At 37.4% G+C, this 15,741-nt stretch overlaps 1 protein-coding gene across 2 annotated transcripts in view; it reads right to left on the bottom strand.

Annotated features, from left to right (window-relative positions):
• NMD3 (NMD3 ribosome export adaptor) overlaps positions 1-15,372 on the bottom strand; it is a 39,761-nt gene extending 24,389 nt beyond the window's left edge. The window contains exons 1-7 of one of the 2 annotated variants that reach the window (XM_082655013.1): positions 15,290-15,372; positions 14,678-14,734; positions 14,003-14,137; positions 11,772-11,868; positions 7,462-7,542; positions 4,698-4,826; positions 4,330-4,420 (exon numbers count right to left, since the gene is read on the bottom strand). In XM_082655013.1, coding sequence (XP_082511139.1) covers positions 4,330-4,420; positions 4,698-4,826; positions 7,462-7,542; positions 11,772-11,868; positions 14,003-14,137; positions 14,678-14,721 — 577 coding nt within the window. In that variant the 5' untranslated portion in view covers positions 14,722-14,734; positions 15,290-15,372. Of the gene's footprint in view, positions 1-4,329; positions 4,421-4,697; positions 4,827-7,461; positions 7,543-11,771; positions 11,869-14,002; positions 14,138-14,677; positions 14,735-15,289 lie in introns of those variants that run through there. The other variant, XM_082655014.1, reaches the window with a different exon arrangement.
• Positions 15,373-15,741: the final 369 nt, after the last annotated feature.

The raw sequence follows: 15,741 nt of genomic DNA, 5'->3' as shown, positions 1-15,741 counted from the left end.
GCTACAGAGCCAATATGATACTCAGAAAATTTATTAAGTCTACATATTAGCAACTGAAAATAAACTAAGCTTTCAATTAATTCAAACAAAAAACTAAAGAAAGTAGAAGGGAAAAAAATTGTATAACTATGTATGGTGATGTATGTTAACTAGACTTAATAGGGTGACCATTCAGCAATATACACAAATATTCAATCAATATATTGTATACCTGAAACTAATATAATGTTTTATGTCAATTCTACAATTCTATCTCAATTAAAAAAATTTTTAAATAGAAGGATTAGTAACAAAAGCAAAAATTAAGAAAAAGTAAGACTTTCTTGATAAAACTAACTTTGAAAAAACTAGAATAGACAAAACTTTGGCAAATCTGATGGGAACGGGGAGCGAGAGGAAGTGAAGGGAGATGAAAAAAGACAAACAACATTAGCAAAAATAAAGAAGATACAATGATAGTTATGGATGAGATTTAACACTATGATATATATACCACGTTCAATTTTATGCCAAGTATGTGAAAAGCTAGACGAAATGGTGAATTTCCTTGGAAAATGCTATTAAAATTGATTCAAGAAGCAGTATAATACCTGAAAGACTAACGTCCTAATAAAAGGAGTTGAAAAGCCTTTACATCCTTTCCTCATACCAAACTGGATGGCTTACTGGGCAGGTTCTTACAAAACTTCAACATGTTGATTAACAGTATGCAGAAAGAGGGGAAAACTCCAACTGTTTCAACGTCACTAACATAACTGATAGCATGATGGGACAGAACAGTTTAAATATAACTTTGTATGCATATGTATCAGATAGAAATCTCAACAAATATTCTATTTAGGGGTGAAACACAGAAAGATGGTAATGCCTGATACATTACCACTCAATGCTATTCTCCACTCCTAGCCAAAGGGGAAAAAAAGAGGGAATAATACTGCAAAGGAAGAAATAAAACTATCGTTGTGTACAGATAATAATTTACCTAGTAAATTATCATGTATATGACAAGAATATAATGTAAACTATTAGTGATTAAGAAATTTCAGAAAGATCAACATACAAAATCAACATTTCCAAAATACTAGCAATAATCACTTAGAAAACATAATGAAAACAGTTGCCATCCACAATAATAAAAAGCATAGAATAGTCAAAAAAAACTAGAAACATTCAAAATCTTCACGATGAAAACAATAACATGTCACTGAAATACAGAAAAGAACTAAATAAACATGATTATGCACCAGGCACAGTTCTAAGTGCTTTACACAAATTATTTAATCCTCACTATAATCCTATGAGGTAGTGTTATTATCATCCTCTCTATTCTATTAATGGGAAAACTGACGCTCAGAGAAGTTAAATAACTTGCCTAAGGTCACACAGCAAAAAACTGGTGGGACAGAGATTCAAATTCACAAAATCTGGTTCCAAAATCCATGCTCTTACTCACTATCAACCAAGGTTTACAAAAGAATTAATAAAAGGGCACATACTATAAAGTATAATTTACATACTGTAATAAAAGCAGTGGGACAAAATAAACCAGAACTGAGCCATGTGTACAAAGGAATTCAGTATATATAAGAAAGGAGATATTTCAAATCAGTGGGGAAAGGACAGACTACTTGGTAGGTAAGTATTGAGACAATGCAAGTTAACTTTCTGGGAAAAACTCTTACCAGGTAAGATTAAAGATCCAAAAGTAAAACAGAAATTTACTTTCTAAAAATATCTTTGGAGTATAAAAAACTTTCCTATGTAAGACAGAAAGTCATAAGCCATAGCTATACAAAACCAAAAAATGAAAAATTTAGGGCTTCCCTGGTGGCGCAGTGGTTGAGAGTCTGCCTGCTAATGCAGGGGACACGGCTTCGTGCCCCGGTCCGGGAAGATCCCACATGCCGCGGAGCGGCTGGGCCTGTGAGCCATGGCTGCTGAGCCTGCGCGACTGGAGCCTGTGCTCCGCAACAGGAGAGGCCGCAACAGTGAGAGGCCCGCGTACCACAAAAAAAAAAAAGAAAAAAGAAAAATTTAGATGATAACAGACATGAGACATTGTAAGAAAGTATATGCTCTCTCAGGCTCACACTCAAACACATGCTCTGCATGCTCCTCTCTCTCTATATGTAATAATACACACACGTAATGAGATTGATATACTAAATAACAGACACAAAATATGTAAGGAAAAAACAGATATATGCAGAACAGACAATTCACATTAGATAAACATGAATAGCCAGTACATATGAAAATGTTAACCCTCATTAGTAATCAAGGAAATGAAAATAAAAACAAGATGCCTTTATTCTCTTCATCAGAACAGCAAAAATTAGAAAGTCCAATACAATCTTATGCAGTGTTGGCAAGTGTTTGGAAAAACAAATTCTCACAAGTGACTGGACTGTAAGCTGGCACCATTTTGGAAAACAATCTAGCAGCACATGTATAAAATTTAACATTTGCATACTTTTGTCTAGTAATTTCAATTCCTGAACTCAGTCCCACAGAAAAACCACTATGCACAAACATAAGGATGTTTATTACAGTACTGTTTGTAGCAGCAAAAAAAACTAGAGCATCTTGTAAACCAGTTAATAGGAAACAACTAAATAATTAAAAACATACTGATTAACAAATACACAACCATAGTGGTTAAAAATAATAAAATAGGATTATATGCAATGACCTGGAAACGTTTCTAAATATATTAAGATGGCAAGTCACAGAATATTACAGAACAGTCTCATATATGAGGGAAAACCAATGCTATCACAATTCATATACAGAGTACACATTGTAATACCTTGTTTTAAGGGGCTAAATCTGGGAATAACAAGTGGATAAATGGGACAGAGGTCCTTTATTCATATATACTTCTGTTTAAATTTTTACAATTGTTATGATTTTAAAAACAAAGTTACAAACAAACAAGCAAACAAACAAAAGATTCATTTACATCAAATCAAGAACCAGTAGGGGGAAAAAAATAGATTAATTCCTCTGGATGAAAAAAAGGACTGTTAAACTTCCAGCATTTTTGATTTTTAAAGTGACTGCAAAGGTATGTACCAGAATGTATCCAAGTCTTTTGCTACAAAAAATTCTGTGTAAGGACATTTCTGCCCTGGTGATGAACGATAATCAGAGTTTTCTGCTTCCTTTTCTAGAATATTAGGATCCCCTAATCCCCAAAAGTTACTCAAAACAAAGTTACTCAGAACAAAGGTGTATTTTTGCCTGATGGCTAGCCACAAATATCCAGGCACCATGTTAAACAGGCTGCAAAGTACCTTCCCCACAGTAAGTATTCAGTAAACTATGTTTTACAAATTTAGACTGTTAACCTTATAGTGGTAATGCACTCAAATCAGATACAAAGCTTAAAAGATTTTCTCCAGGTGACATAACTGATACTCATTTCTTCCCATTTAAGGACCTAAAATTACACTTCTAATTACTTTCCTCAAGACATATGAGATAAATGACTAACAGATCAGTAAGTAACAGAGGAGCTTACACTTTTAAAATAAGTAGTACAAGAATTTGGTCATTCCTTCAAGAATAGCTATCTCTAAACCTGTACTTTAACAACCAGGAAAATTATACACATGTCCTACAACTAAAAATATTAACTTTTAGCAAGAGACTTAAGAGTTTGCTAAAGAATATTTACTTTTTCTATTATTAAAGAAATATTTATCCATCGGCTAGTATATAAAAGTGTGCTACATCAATAGTAAGTGCTAAGACAGAACACGCTGTGAGGAGCCATTATGAAATTACACATTTTTAAATTCCATCTTCAAGAAATCTAATTATATCATTTGTATATCACTATTTATTATTACTGAGTTTAGCCTTTTGATTTAATGTATCCAGCACAAATGCAGCTAGGCATATGAAAAACAAAAATATTACAACTCACAGATCTCAAAAATAATTTTCTTTCAATCAGAAAACTGACCTCTACATAAAATAAGTTTTTGATGAATTTCTATCATACCACTTTACATTCTATTAATGTAGTTACTGGTTTACTCATCTGGTAGCTATTTAGTGTAAATTTCAATTAAAATAGAAAAAAATTAAAAATTCAGCTCCCCAGTTGCACTAACCACATTTCAAATATTCAATAGCTACATATGGCTAGAGGCTACCAAACTGGTTGGACAGTGCAGATAAAGAGCTAAGATTTTTTTCTTCCTAACAGAAATTTCTTTTGGACAGTACTATTCTAGATACTATCAGTAAAGATAAAAGACTCCTTAGGATAGCTGCAATAAAATTCTGACATCATTTCAAATGCTTTAAATTTTAACTCACCATGAATGTCTTTGATACGAAGTGTATTCTGGTACATGCCATATTTCAAAATCAACTGTTCCAGATAGTAGAAAGTTTTTTTGTGCAAAGTCTAAACATAAATGCATTACTGGATTAATAAATGAAATGCAAAAAAAAAAGCCATCTACAGATATAGGACACTGATTTTTAAAACAAAAACAACCTTTAAAGATTATCTAAAATGTGGCAGTGATCTCTTTCTAAAGGTGAATGCCCCAGAGACCTGGATATCCCTACTGCCTGAACGATTTGGAAAGAGGGGAAAGGAGAAAGTTTTACTCGCTATTTATAACCGACAAAGATGAAATACAAGATGGAGGATTCACACATCATCTTTCTCTCATTACCTTTTGCCTGACTTGAACCACAGCCTTCCAGAAATCCTTAGCTTCCACTCTGTGGCAATCTCCACACATCTGGGGCTGAACAACATAATCCACCACAAACACTTGCTGAAGGATAGCACCATTCATCACCTGACGAAGAAAACAATCACACTCCTTCATTCTTTCCTTTCTGTTTAATAACATAGTTTTCTTAAAAGAAGATCCTTCAATATTTAACTTAAAATCTTCTTCCATGAATGCTTTGAGGAAATCAACAACAAATGAGTTACATTTAAAATCGTAAGTCATACTATTTCAAGAAAGATATATAGGTTTAATTCATAGGATTTATTAGATTAACATTTCAAATTTACCTTTAGTTGAAGTGTTGTAAGGATATTTTTTGCAGAATTTTAATAGCTATATATTCATGTACATGCGTGTGTGCGTATAAAGTTCTTCCTTAGGAGACCAAGAAAACTCTCAAAAAAGAAGACATTCCTTAATTTAATTGTCCCCAAACATAGGCAATCATCAGAAATCACCTGGGAAGCTTTAATAGATTCCTGGATCTTACATCCAATTGAATCCAGTTTGATTCAGTCACTGTGAGTCAAATGATCAGCCAAGTTTGAGAAGCACTGCCTTAGCTCATGTTTTTACTTCAATCTTATTCCAAATAAAAATGACTTTGAGAAGATTAACTTAGCCCACTATCATGAACAATGGCTGCTTACTATCAACCTGATCATCTGTGCAGATGATCCAAAAGAAAACAAAGGGTTAAAATTAAGAGTGCCTTTGTTTCCTTTTAAGCTGTTCAAGTCATAATTTACCAATAGCCCCTCATTTTCCTACCTATACTTTTTTTTTTTACATCTTTATTGGAGTATAATTGCTTTACAATAGTGTGCTAGTTTCTGCTCTATAACAAAGTGAATCAGTTACACATACACGTATGTTCCCATATTTCTTCCCTCTTGCGTCTCCCTCCCTCCCACCCTCCCTAACCCACCCTTCCAGGGGGTCACAAAGCACCGAGGTGATCTCCCTGTGCTATGCGGCTGCTTCCCACTACCTACCTTACATTTGGTAGTGTATATATGTCCATGCTGCTCTCTCACTTTGTCACAGCTTACCCTTCCCGCTCCCCATATCCTCAAGTCCATTCTCTAGTAGGTATGTCTTTATTCCTGTCTTACCCCTAGGTTCTTCATGACATTTTTTTTTCTTAAATTCCATATATATGCGTTAGCATACGGTATTTGTCTTTCTTTCTGACTTACTTCACTCTGTATGACAGACTCTAGGTCTATCCACCTCATTACAAATAGCTCAATTTCGTTTCTTTTTATGGCTGAGTAATATTCCATTGTATGTATGTGCCACATCTTCTTTATCCATTCATCCGATGATGGACACTTAGGTCGTTTCCATCTCCGGGCTATTGTAAATAGAGCTGCAATGAACATTTTGGTACATGACTCTTTTTGAATTATGGTTTTCTCAGGGTATATGCCCAGTAGTGGGATTGCTGGGTCATATGATAGTTCTATTTGTAGTTTTTTAAGGAACCTCCATACTGTTCTCCATAGTAGCTGTACTAATTCACATTCCCACCAGCAGTGCAAGAGTGTTCCCTTTTCTCCACGCCCTCTCCAGCATTTATGATTTCTAGATTTTTTGATGATAGCCATTCTGACTGGTGTGAGGTGATACTTCATTGCAGTTTTGATTTGCATTTCTCTAATGATTAATGATGTTGAGCATTCTTTCACGTGTTTGTTGGCAGTCTGTATATCTTCTTTGGAGAAATGTCTATTTAGGTCTTCTGCCCATTTTTGGATTGGGTTGTTTGTTTTTTGTTATTGAGCTGCATGAGCTGCTTATAAATTTTGGACATTAATCCTTTGTCAGTTGCTTCATTTGCAAATATTTTCTCCCATTCTGAGGGTTGTCTTTTGGTCTTATTTATGGTTTCCTTTGCTGTGCAAAACCGCTGAAGTTTCATTAGGTCCCATTTGTTTATTTTTGTTTTTATTTCCGTTTATCTAGGAGGTGGGTCAAAAAGGATCTTTCTGTGATTTATGTCATAGAGTGTTCTGCCTATGTTTTCCTCTAAGAGTTTGATAGTTTCTGGCCTTACATTTAGGTCTTTAATCCATTTTGAGCTTATTTTTGTGTATGGTGTTAGGGAGTGATCTAATCTCATACTTTTACATGTACCTGTCCAGTTTTCCCAGCACCACTTATTGAAGAGGCAGTACATTCACTATACAATCCACTGTACATTCCTGCCTCCTTTATCAAAGATAAAGTGACCATATGTGCGTGGGTTTATCTCTGGGTTTTCTATCCTGTTCCATTGATCTATCTTTCTGGTTTTGTGCCAGTACCATACTGTCTTGATTACTGTAGCTTTGTAGTATAGTCTGAAGTCAGGGAGCCTGATTCCTCCAGCTCCATTTTTCGTTCTCAAGATTGCTTTGGCTATTCGGGGTCTTTTGTGTTTCCATACAAATTGTGAAATTTTTTGTTCTAGCTCTGTGAAAAATGCCAGTGGTAGTTTGATAGGGATTGCATTGAATCTGTAGGTTGCTTTGGGTAGTATGATCATTTTCACTATGTTGATTCTTCCAATCCAGGAACATGGTATGTCTCTGCATCTATTTGTATCATCTTTAATTTCTTTCATCAGTGTCTTATAATTTTCTGCATACAAGTCTTTTGTCTCCTTATCCTACCTATACTTTAAACCATGCTGAGAAAATTATGTATAGCTTACCTCTTTCTGAATAGTTAGTTTAACCTTAAGTCTCTTAGAATGGGGCTCAGTCCAAACAAAGCTTGCATCTACAAGCCGTACCTTAACAAAACACAAACAAAAAGAAACGTAAGTTCCCCTCTGAGGAGAAAAGAAATGAGAGAATAACTCATTAATAAACAGATTTCATAGATGCTTAAGGAATCCATGATTAATCTACCCAACATCACCAGTTTAAAAAAAAAAAAGTTATCATCAGAGGTATGGCAACAAAAACAGCAAATAAAGGGAAAATCTAATGACTATATTGATGAAACTGGTATAATTCAAGCAAAAATTAAAATACTTGCATAGAAAAAAACTCCTTTCCCCTAAAAACAGTATACAGTTTTTTGAATGGAAATTACACTTTTTAGAAGAAAACAAAGACCTGATGACCTCATCATCTACTAGAAATCTCATGAACAAAGGTTTCTACTTTTATTATTCTCACTATAATATGTATGTGGCTTAAAAAAAAAATGAACATTCATTACAAGGAGTCTCATGCACTGAATACTGAATCCACAATGGTAACTCACTGCTAAATCAGCAGAGGCCAGAAACAGTTTGCCATATGTGACAAAATGAATGTAGCTCAATATGGCTAAAATGGGTGTTTTGAGGAAGGGGGTGGGAGAACAAAAATGGAGGTTGTTTCAATAATTTGGGCAGGAGTTGTAGCTGACCTGAACTGAGGGGTCAGAATTAACAGCAGCATAAAGATCCAAGCCAAGAGCTATTTAGGAGATAAAATCTATAGGATTTAATAATAACTGGATATGGGAAGGAAGAAAAGAAGATTCTAGAATGATGGTCAAGTATCCAGCTTGGGCATCTAGGTAACACTATTTTTCTGACACAAATAAAAAACAGATTAAATGGGGAGGGATGTGCTATATTTGGTTTCAGACATTTAAGTTTAAGAGGATTTATCTAAGATATCCAAGTGAAGCTGTTCAGTGGATAGTGAGATATCTATTTGGTCTGGAGCTCTATGGAGAAATCTGAGCTGTAGATAACAGATTTGGGAGACATGAGCAGGCAGATAATTTTATCAAGACCTTTCTGGTGAGAACTAGATAAGCTAGTATAGGTACAGCCATCCAGAGTAAAACCCTCCTCATTCGACTGGTTCCCTAAAGCAAAGCCTAGTAGTCAACAAGCGACACCACGTACAGAGGGTGACAGAGAGCTTCTTACTCCCTCAGCCTCCATCTGCATTCCCCATTCCTCAGCCTCACCACACCATCTGTCCTCAGACAACCAGGAATAATCCATCTTATCGAGCCCTTTAATTCTTCTTTACCATTACCTCAGTCACTCCCTCATCTCCCACACTCCGATCTCCATATGGTTCCACATATGCCCTTTTCTCTTTTTTTTTTTTGCGGTACGCGGGCCTCACTGTTGTGGCCTCTCCCATTGCGGAGCACAGGCTCCGGACGCGCAGGCTCAGTGGCCATGGCTCACGGGCCCAGCCGCTCTGCGGCATGTGGGATCTTCCCAGACCGGGGCACAAACCCATGTCCCCTGCATCAGCAGGCGGACTCTCAACCACTGCACCACCAGGTAAGCCCACATATGCCCTTTTCTATCCCATCTAACACTCCTCCCCAAATCCTGAAAACCTTTTACTGGCCTCTGGAATTCAACATTCACTAACAACAAAACCTCCAAAATCCTCAATCTCTTTCCTGAACATTCCCTTCACCTTCTAGATCTCCTGATTATATATATTGTTCTCCCTGCAGCTAATTAGAAGTACTGACTGATTTTTTTTCTCATCTTCTCAAACTTTTATCATTAAAGGATCCCAGGATTCAGTCCTGAAATTTCTCCCTTTCTCTAAACTCTCTAGGAAATCTCATCTAATATTATAGCTTTAAATACCATCACACCCCAAATTTATTATCTCTGGTCTGGACCACTCCCTTGCTCATTTATCCAGCTCCCCACTATTTCTACTTCTATGTCTAATGGACATCTAAGCACCACTTTGAGATGAGCTTTGATCTCTCCTGCCTGACCTGCTCCTCTTTTTTTTTTTAATTTTATTTATTTATTTATTATTTATTTTGGCTGTGCCAGGTCTTAGTTGTGGCATGCGGACTCTTAGCTGCTGCACGCATGCGGGACCTAGTTCCCCGACCAGGGATTCAACCTGGGCCCCTTGCATTGGGAACAAGGAGTCTTACCCACTGGACCACCAGGGAAGTCCCCTGACCTGCTCCTCTTAAAGCCTTTCCTACTTCACTATCAGTAACTCCCTCCTCTGGTTGATCAAGTTAAGAACCATGGAAGTCACCCTTGACTATTCCAACTCATAAACATACATCCAGCTTCATGAGTAAATCCTACTGACTACCTTCAAAATACAGCCAGAACCTGTCCACTTCTCACTTCCTCTACTACTGATCCAAATATCATTTCTCATGACTACTACAATCGCTTCCTAAAGGTGCCCATGCCCCTCACATCTATTCTAAACACAGCCAGAAGGAAGCTGATAAACTGTAAATCATTCATCTCACTATTCTGCCCTATACCCTGTATACCAGCGGTCCCCAACCTTCCAACCTTTTTGGCACCAGGTACCGGTTTCACAGAAGGCAATTTTTCCACAGATGGGGGTGGGGGGTGGGGCGGTTGTTCAGGCGGTAATGCCAGCAATAGGGAGCAACAGGGAGCAGATGAAGCTTTGCTCACTCACCCACCCCCGCTGCTCACCTCCTGCTATGCGGCTCAGTTCCTAATAGGCCACCAACCAGTACCTGTCCGCAACCTGAGGGATGGGGACCCCTGCTCTATACCCACTATACTCAGAGTAAAAACCAGGCCTCAAAAGGGCCTACAAGGCCTGACCTACCGACTTTCCATGCCTTCCCTGGCTTCATCCCCAATTACTTTTCCCTCCCCACTCCACTCTAACCACACAGGTATTCTCCTGCCTTTGGCCTCTACACTTGTTTTCTCTACCCATAATGCTCTTCTCCTCCAGATTGTGGCTCCCTCCCGTACTGCCTTTAATGTTTATTCAAGTATCACCTTATCAATGAGGCCTCCCCTAACCATTCTATTTTAAATTGCAACTCTTCCCTGCACAGTTCTGGCTTTTTCCTCCACAGAATTTATACCTCTTAATATACCTATTTATTTTGTTCATTGACTACTCTACACCCTCCCCTTCAACTAAAATAAAAGCTCTCTAAGACAGGGATTTTGTCTCTCTCATTCACTTCCATATCCCTAACACCAAAAGTAGATTGGCACAGAGTTGAGTTAATAAACATTTGTTGAATGCTAATGAATTATTAATGAACATCTGACAAAAGCCTGAAGTATGAAAACAAAAGACCAAATTACACAAAAACTGACTCCAGGAAAAAAAAAAAAACTAAGACAAATCAGGGAACAGAAGGAAAGTAAAAAACAATAACAGCATATTATTAAACCTTCAGAAATATTCAACAGACTGTATCAAGAACATTAAAAACTCTAAACTTAAAATATTACTACTGAAAGAAAATTAATACAAAAACTGGAAGATAAAAGAAACTGTCAGGAACACAGGGAAAAAAAGATTAAAAACAATACAAGGGCAAAAAGGCAAAGTTTTCAGCTAGTAGGGCCAATATTTGACTGATACAAATTCCAGGGAGAAAAAACAAGGAAAATAAAGGGAGAAACTTCAAAGAACTCTTACATGTAATTTTATCAGAGTTTTAAGAGAATCTGAAGCTCGTCAAACCAAAAGAGCCATTTCAATTACAAATATACCTGATGGAAATAAGTCATAAAGTTTAGCATAAAGAAAACTGAAAGTGGTATGTAGAGAGCCTAACTACACTAACAAACCCTATTTGTTTTCTGAAGATGTTTATACCCTGACTTTAAGTAATAGGCACAAATATTTTCTTTGCAGAGCAGTAACGAAAAATTTTTTAAAACCGAATACCATAGCCCTAATACTACAGTCTCCAAATTATGTTTAGCAATGGCTTTATATAAACATTTTCAGTAAAGATTATTGCACATAAGAGGTTCTCAAATAATGAATGAAAAAAATTTGATTCTAAAGCAAAAAGATTTTCATTTCCATTAAAAAAGAATATATACAACTTTAAAAATGAAAACAGCATTTGTAGTAGTGTGCTTACCAACAGTAGCATTTAATAGTTATTTTGGAAAATCTACTCAAACAAGGATTATCTGAAAATGAGAGATTAAACACACACACACACACACACACAGAACCCCCCACAAAAACTGGTTTTAGCTATTTGACCTACCTTACTCAGAGGGGCTTTGATTTTTTTCAAACATAAAGCAAGAAGTTCCCTAGATTCTAATGCACACTGTACCCAAGTTCCTGGTGGCTGGAAATATCTGAGAGAAAATATATTGAAATTCAGGATCTCTCAGGAAAAAAAAAAAATTTCCACGTGAATATGCAGACGTAACAATGATTATTAAATTAATAATACCCAAGGTTGATCTGAGGCACTTAACCAAAATATATTTTAGAAGTTCCAGAAAACTTTCGGTTAGACAAGTAATTTAGTTAAAAAGATAAAATTCTGAGTATTTGAGAAAGTCAATCAGAAATAACTTATTAAAAGGTCTTATTACTTCAAGCACCAATAAGCATTCCAGTGAGGATGACAAAATGCCCCAGTGTTCCTTGAAGCTATACTTTGAAACACAGGTGAAAAAATCACCTCCAAATAGCATTAAAATGGTTTATAATGTACATCTAAAATGCTTAAGAACTGCTTATTTCTCACACACAAAAAAGGTAAATTAGTACCTAATACTATGTATCAATAATACCTCAGACTATTTATCTACTTCAAAGTCCCTTTTCAAATTTTAAATTGTAAAATTTAAAATCTTATATAAAACCTGACTAAATTAAAATTGAAATCCCTTATGTATGTACTTAAAGTTTTTTAGCCCAGTCAGCTCAGGACTTAGGACAGTGCCTAGCATACAGCAAATGCTCAATAAATTAATACTTCTAAATGTATTATGTGAATGCTTTTTTTTCCTTACTTGTTAAGTAAATAGTCTGATTTTCACTTTTAAAGTTTCACTGAAAAAAATTATTTATATAGGTCCCTTTGTTATAAGCATGTTTTTGGAGTTAGAAAGGGCTTCGTATATCATCTAATAAAGCCCCTTCATTCTGATGAGGAAATTAAGGCTTAGAGAGGTGAAGTGGCCAAGAGTATCAAAGAGCTAGTTTGTGAGAAATTCAAGATAAACTGGGTCTCCTGATTCTTTGTCCAGTGTTTTTTTTCCACCGATGCTCTTAAGAATAGCGAATATTTATTATAGATTAAGCCTCACACCTGCCAAGCTTACAAACTATAAACTCCCTGAAACAGTACACAAGTTTCATGTCTTTGTTTTATGTATTTTTCTGGGAAGATGCAGTTTTTAAATTCTTAAAGGGATTCATGAACCCCTCCCTCCCAAAAAAGTTAAGAGCCACTAGAGTCCTAACCCATTTGGGAAATCACAGGCATATAATTTTATGGGTAGTTTCAATGGGTAGTTTTGTATTACTCAATGGCCTCCTAGACATAAGCTATTCATGCCAACGACTAAAGAAAACATAAAAGGAATAAAACATTAACTTTCAGAAGAAGTCTGCCTTAAAATCCAGTCTTCATTTCAGACCATGCTAGATATGATATACTGAGCTGTTTTTCCATCAGCTATAGTCATTTTAGTTACATGGGAACATTAATACATGATTTTTAATTTAAAACACACCACTAAATTACTTAAAAAATAAGGTGCTTTTTATCATACATGGCTTCTAAATGACTGAAGCGGAAAACAAAAGCTTCATGGTAATTAATAGTAATATGTCTTTAAAATCTGCTCTCACCCTTAAAAACATAAACTTGTATCTATTAATTGTATACATCAAACCTATTAATCTCTTAACAGAAAAAGAACAGATTCAAATACCTTTGCACTAACTTTACCAAATTAGCAGAGAAAAATAGAAAAGAACACTACAAAATTGCCAATTCTAAAATCTCTAACTAGGCCAACATAAATAAAACTTAAATCTCAATTACATGCACTTTATTACATATATCTTATCGCATGTTATTTTTAAAGGATGGAAAGAGTATCATGTCTAGTGATTCACTATTATGGGAGTGTCATAACCCTAGGTGTACTGGGAACACAAAATGTTTAAGAATCATTGCCGTGTTATCCAAAATGAAATTTCTATAACCTCTGATGTCCACTATGGTAACCACCAGGCACATGTGACTACTGAGGACTTGAAATGTGGGTAGCAGACAGAACTGAATACTTAATTTTATTACATTTTAATTACCTTAAACTTAAAAAGCCACATATGGCCAATGGCTGATGCCAATCTAGAAGAATGTACAGTGAATATCTTAACACTCTTAAAATATTGTCAGTATATCCTGGTGGCTCTCCCACATACAAATTTCAACTTTAAGCAGGATAAAATAGTACCACACCGTACCTTTGGCACTGTTTGCAGAAAGATACAGAGACTTGTTTTGGAATGCCTTGGCTGATATCTACTTTACTTCGCAGACAAGCCACACAAATATTGGCAGGATTTGGACTGATCGGGACACCGCAATCGCAGCACAAGCTTAAATAAACAAAGCATACGTTTTTCAAATTAGATTTCATAAGTGCACAGGTTAAATTAAAAAACTATCAAACAGGGAGTAGCAGATACAAACTATAATACTATATATAAAAGAGATAAACAACAAGGTCTCACTGTATAGCACAGGTAACTATATTCAATAACCTGTAATAAACAATAATGGAGAAGAATATAAAAAATATATATAACTGAATCACATTGCTAGACAGAACAAATGAATACATAATTTTATTACATTTTAATTACCTTAAATTTAAAAGTCAATGGCTGATGCCAACATAGAAGAATGTACAGTGAATATTTTAACATTCTTAAACCAGTATTTACTACCACAAACTTCCCAGCGAAAAATGAACTCGTTTTTCTCAGGAAACAAGGCTTTTCATTTTTCCCACTTAAGACAGAAGAATCCCCCCGACCCCACCCCGCAAAGAAAAGCTTTCCCCACAGTAAGTTTCAAAGAGTCACTTTTAACATTTTTAAACTTAAGAGGGATGGAGGAAAAGGGACGCGACTCACATGTGTCCAGGTGTGTGCTTCGCGGGTTCTGTCATATACTCCATTTTTCTGTATATCCTGATTTTAAAAAGAGAGAGAATAGTAAGATTTAAGACATCTGTTACTCATCTTCCTTCTGCCTCTCTGAATAAGGCAGCCAAGCCTCGTAAAGCCGCAAATAAGAAAAACCAATTCCACCTGGAACCTTTGGAAGAAGTAATTTCTTTAATAACACAAATAAGCGAATTCCGGAGGTTCCCGTCTGCAAGACCCTCGAGCCACTAAACTACGCGCTGACCTCAGGCGGCACCTGGACGCCAACCCCGGCGAACCCAAGGAGGGGCCAGAGGGGGCCGGGGCCGCACCGGACACCCCACGCCCTCACCGCTGCCGCGGGCGTGCCTCGAACCTCACTGTAAGAGTCCGCGGGCGGTGTCACCGCACCTGCGGGCCACCCACCACCCCACTCCGACCCCGCACCTCACGGGTGAGACCTCACGCGGGCTCCCGCCGGCGGCACACACGCTCCGCGCACGCGGCCCGAGGAAGCCCGAGCCCAGGGAGTCCGTCCCCCTCTCTCTTAGGGACCCCGCACGACTGCAAGCCGGGTCTCGGCCCCCAGAACCTACTTACCGCCTCTGGGCCAGACCCAGATGTGCCGAAAAACCGCAGCAGGACCAGCTCCTACCGCCTAGTCAGCGGCCACCACAGCTGACTCCAGTACACTGAAGATCTCGCGAGAGAATAGCTCGAAATCTCGCGGGCCGACAGCGCGAATCACAGCGGCGTGTGGGGGACCGAGAAAGGGAAGGGTGCTGGCGAGCGGAGGGCGGAGAGGGCAGGGCGGAGAGGGCAGGGCGGAGAGGGCAGGGCGGGGCGGGGCGGGGCGGGGCGGAGGCCAGGCTGGTGGAAAAGATGAGGGAGAGAAGGCAGCGGGCTCTCTGGCTCTCTCGTCCTATGGCGCCTGAGACTCACACAGACTTTACAACTCTTCTATTTGGTTATCGTCCTTCCCGATCTTCTTGGCCAGAGTTCACTCAGAGCCACTTTTTAGATACCCCTATTGGAAGCTTGCTTCTTGTTTA

The sequence above is a fragment of the Grampus griseus genome (assembly GCF_964374135.1).
Source record: "Grampus griseus genome assembly, chromosome: 5".
Lineage (NCBI taxonomy): Eukaryota > Metazoa > Chordata > Mammalia > Artiodactyla > Delphinidae > Grampus > Grampus griseus.
This window is presented reverse-complemented; position numbering and strand designations above follow the sequence as displayed.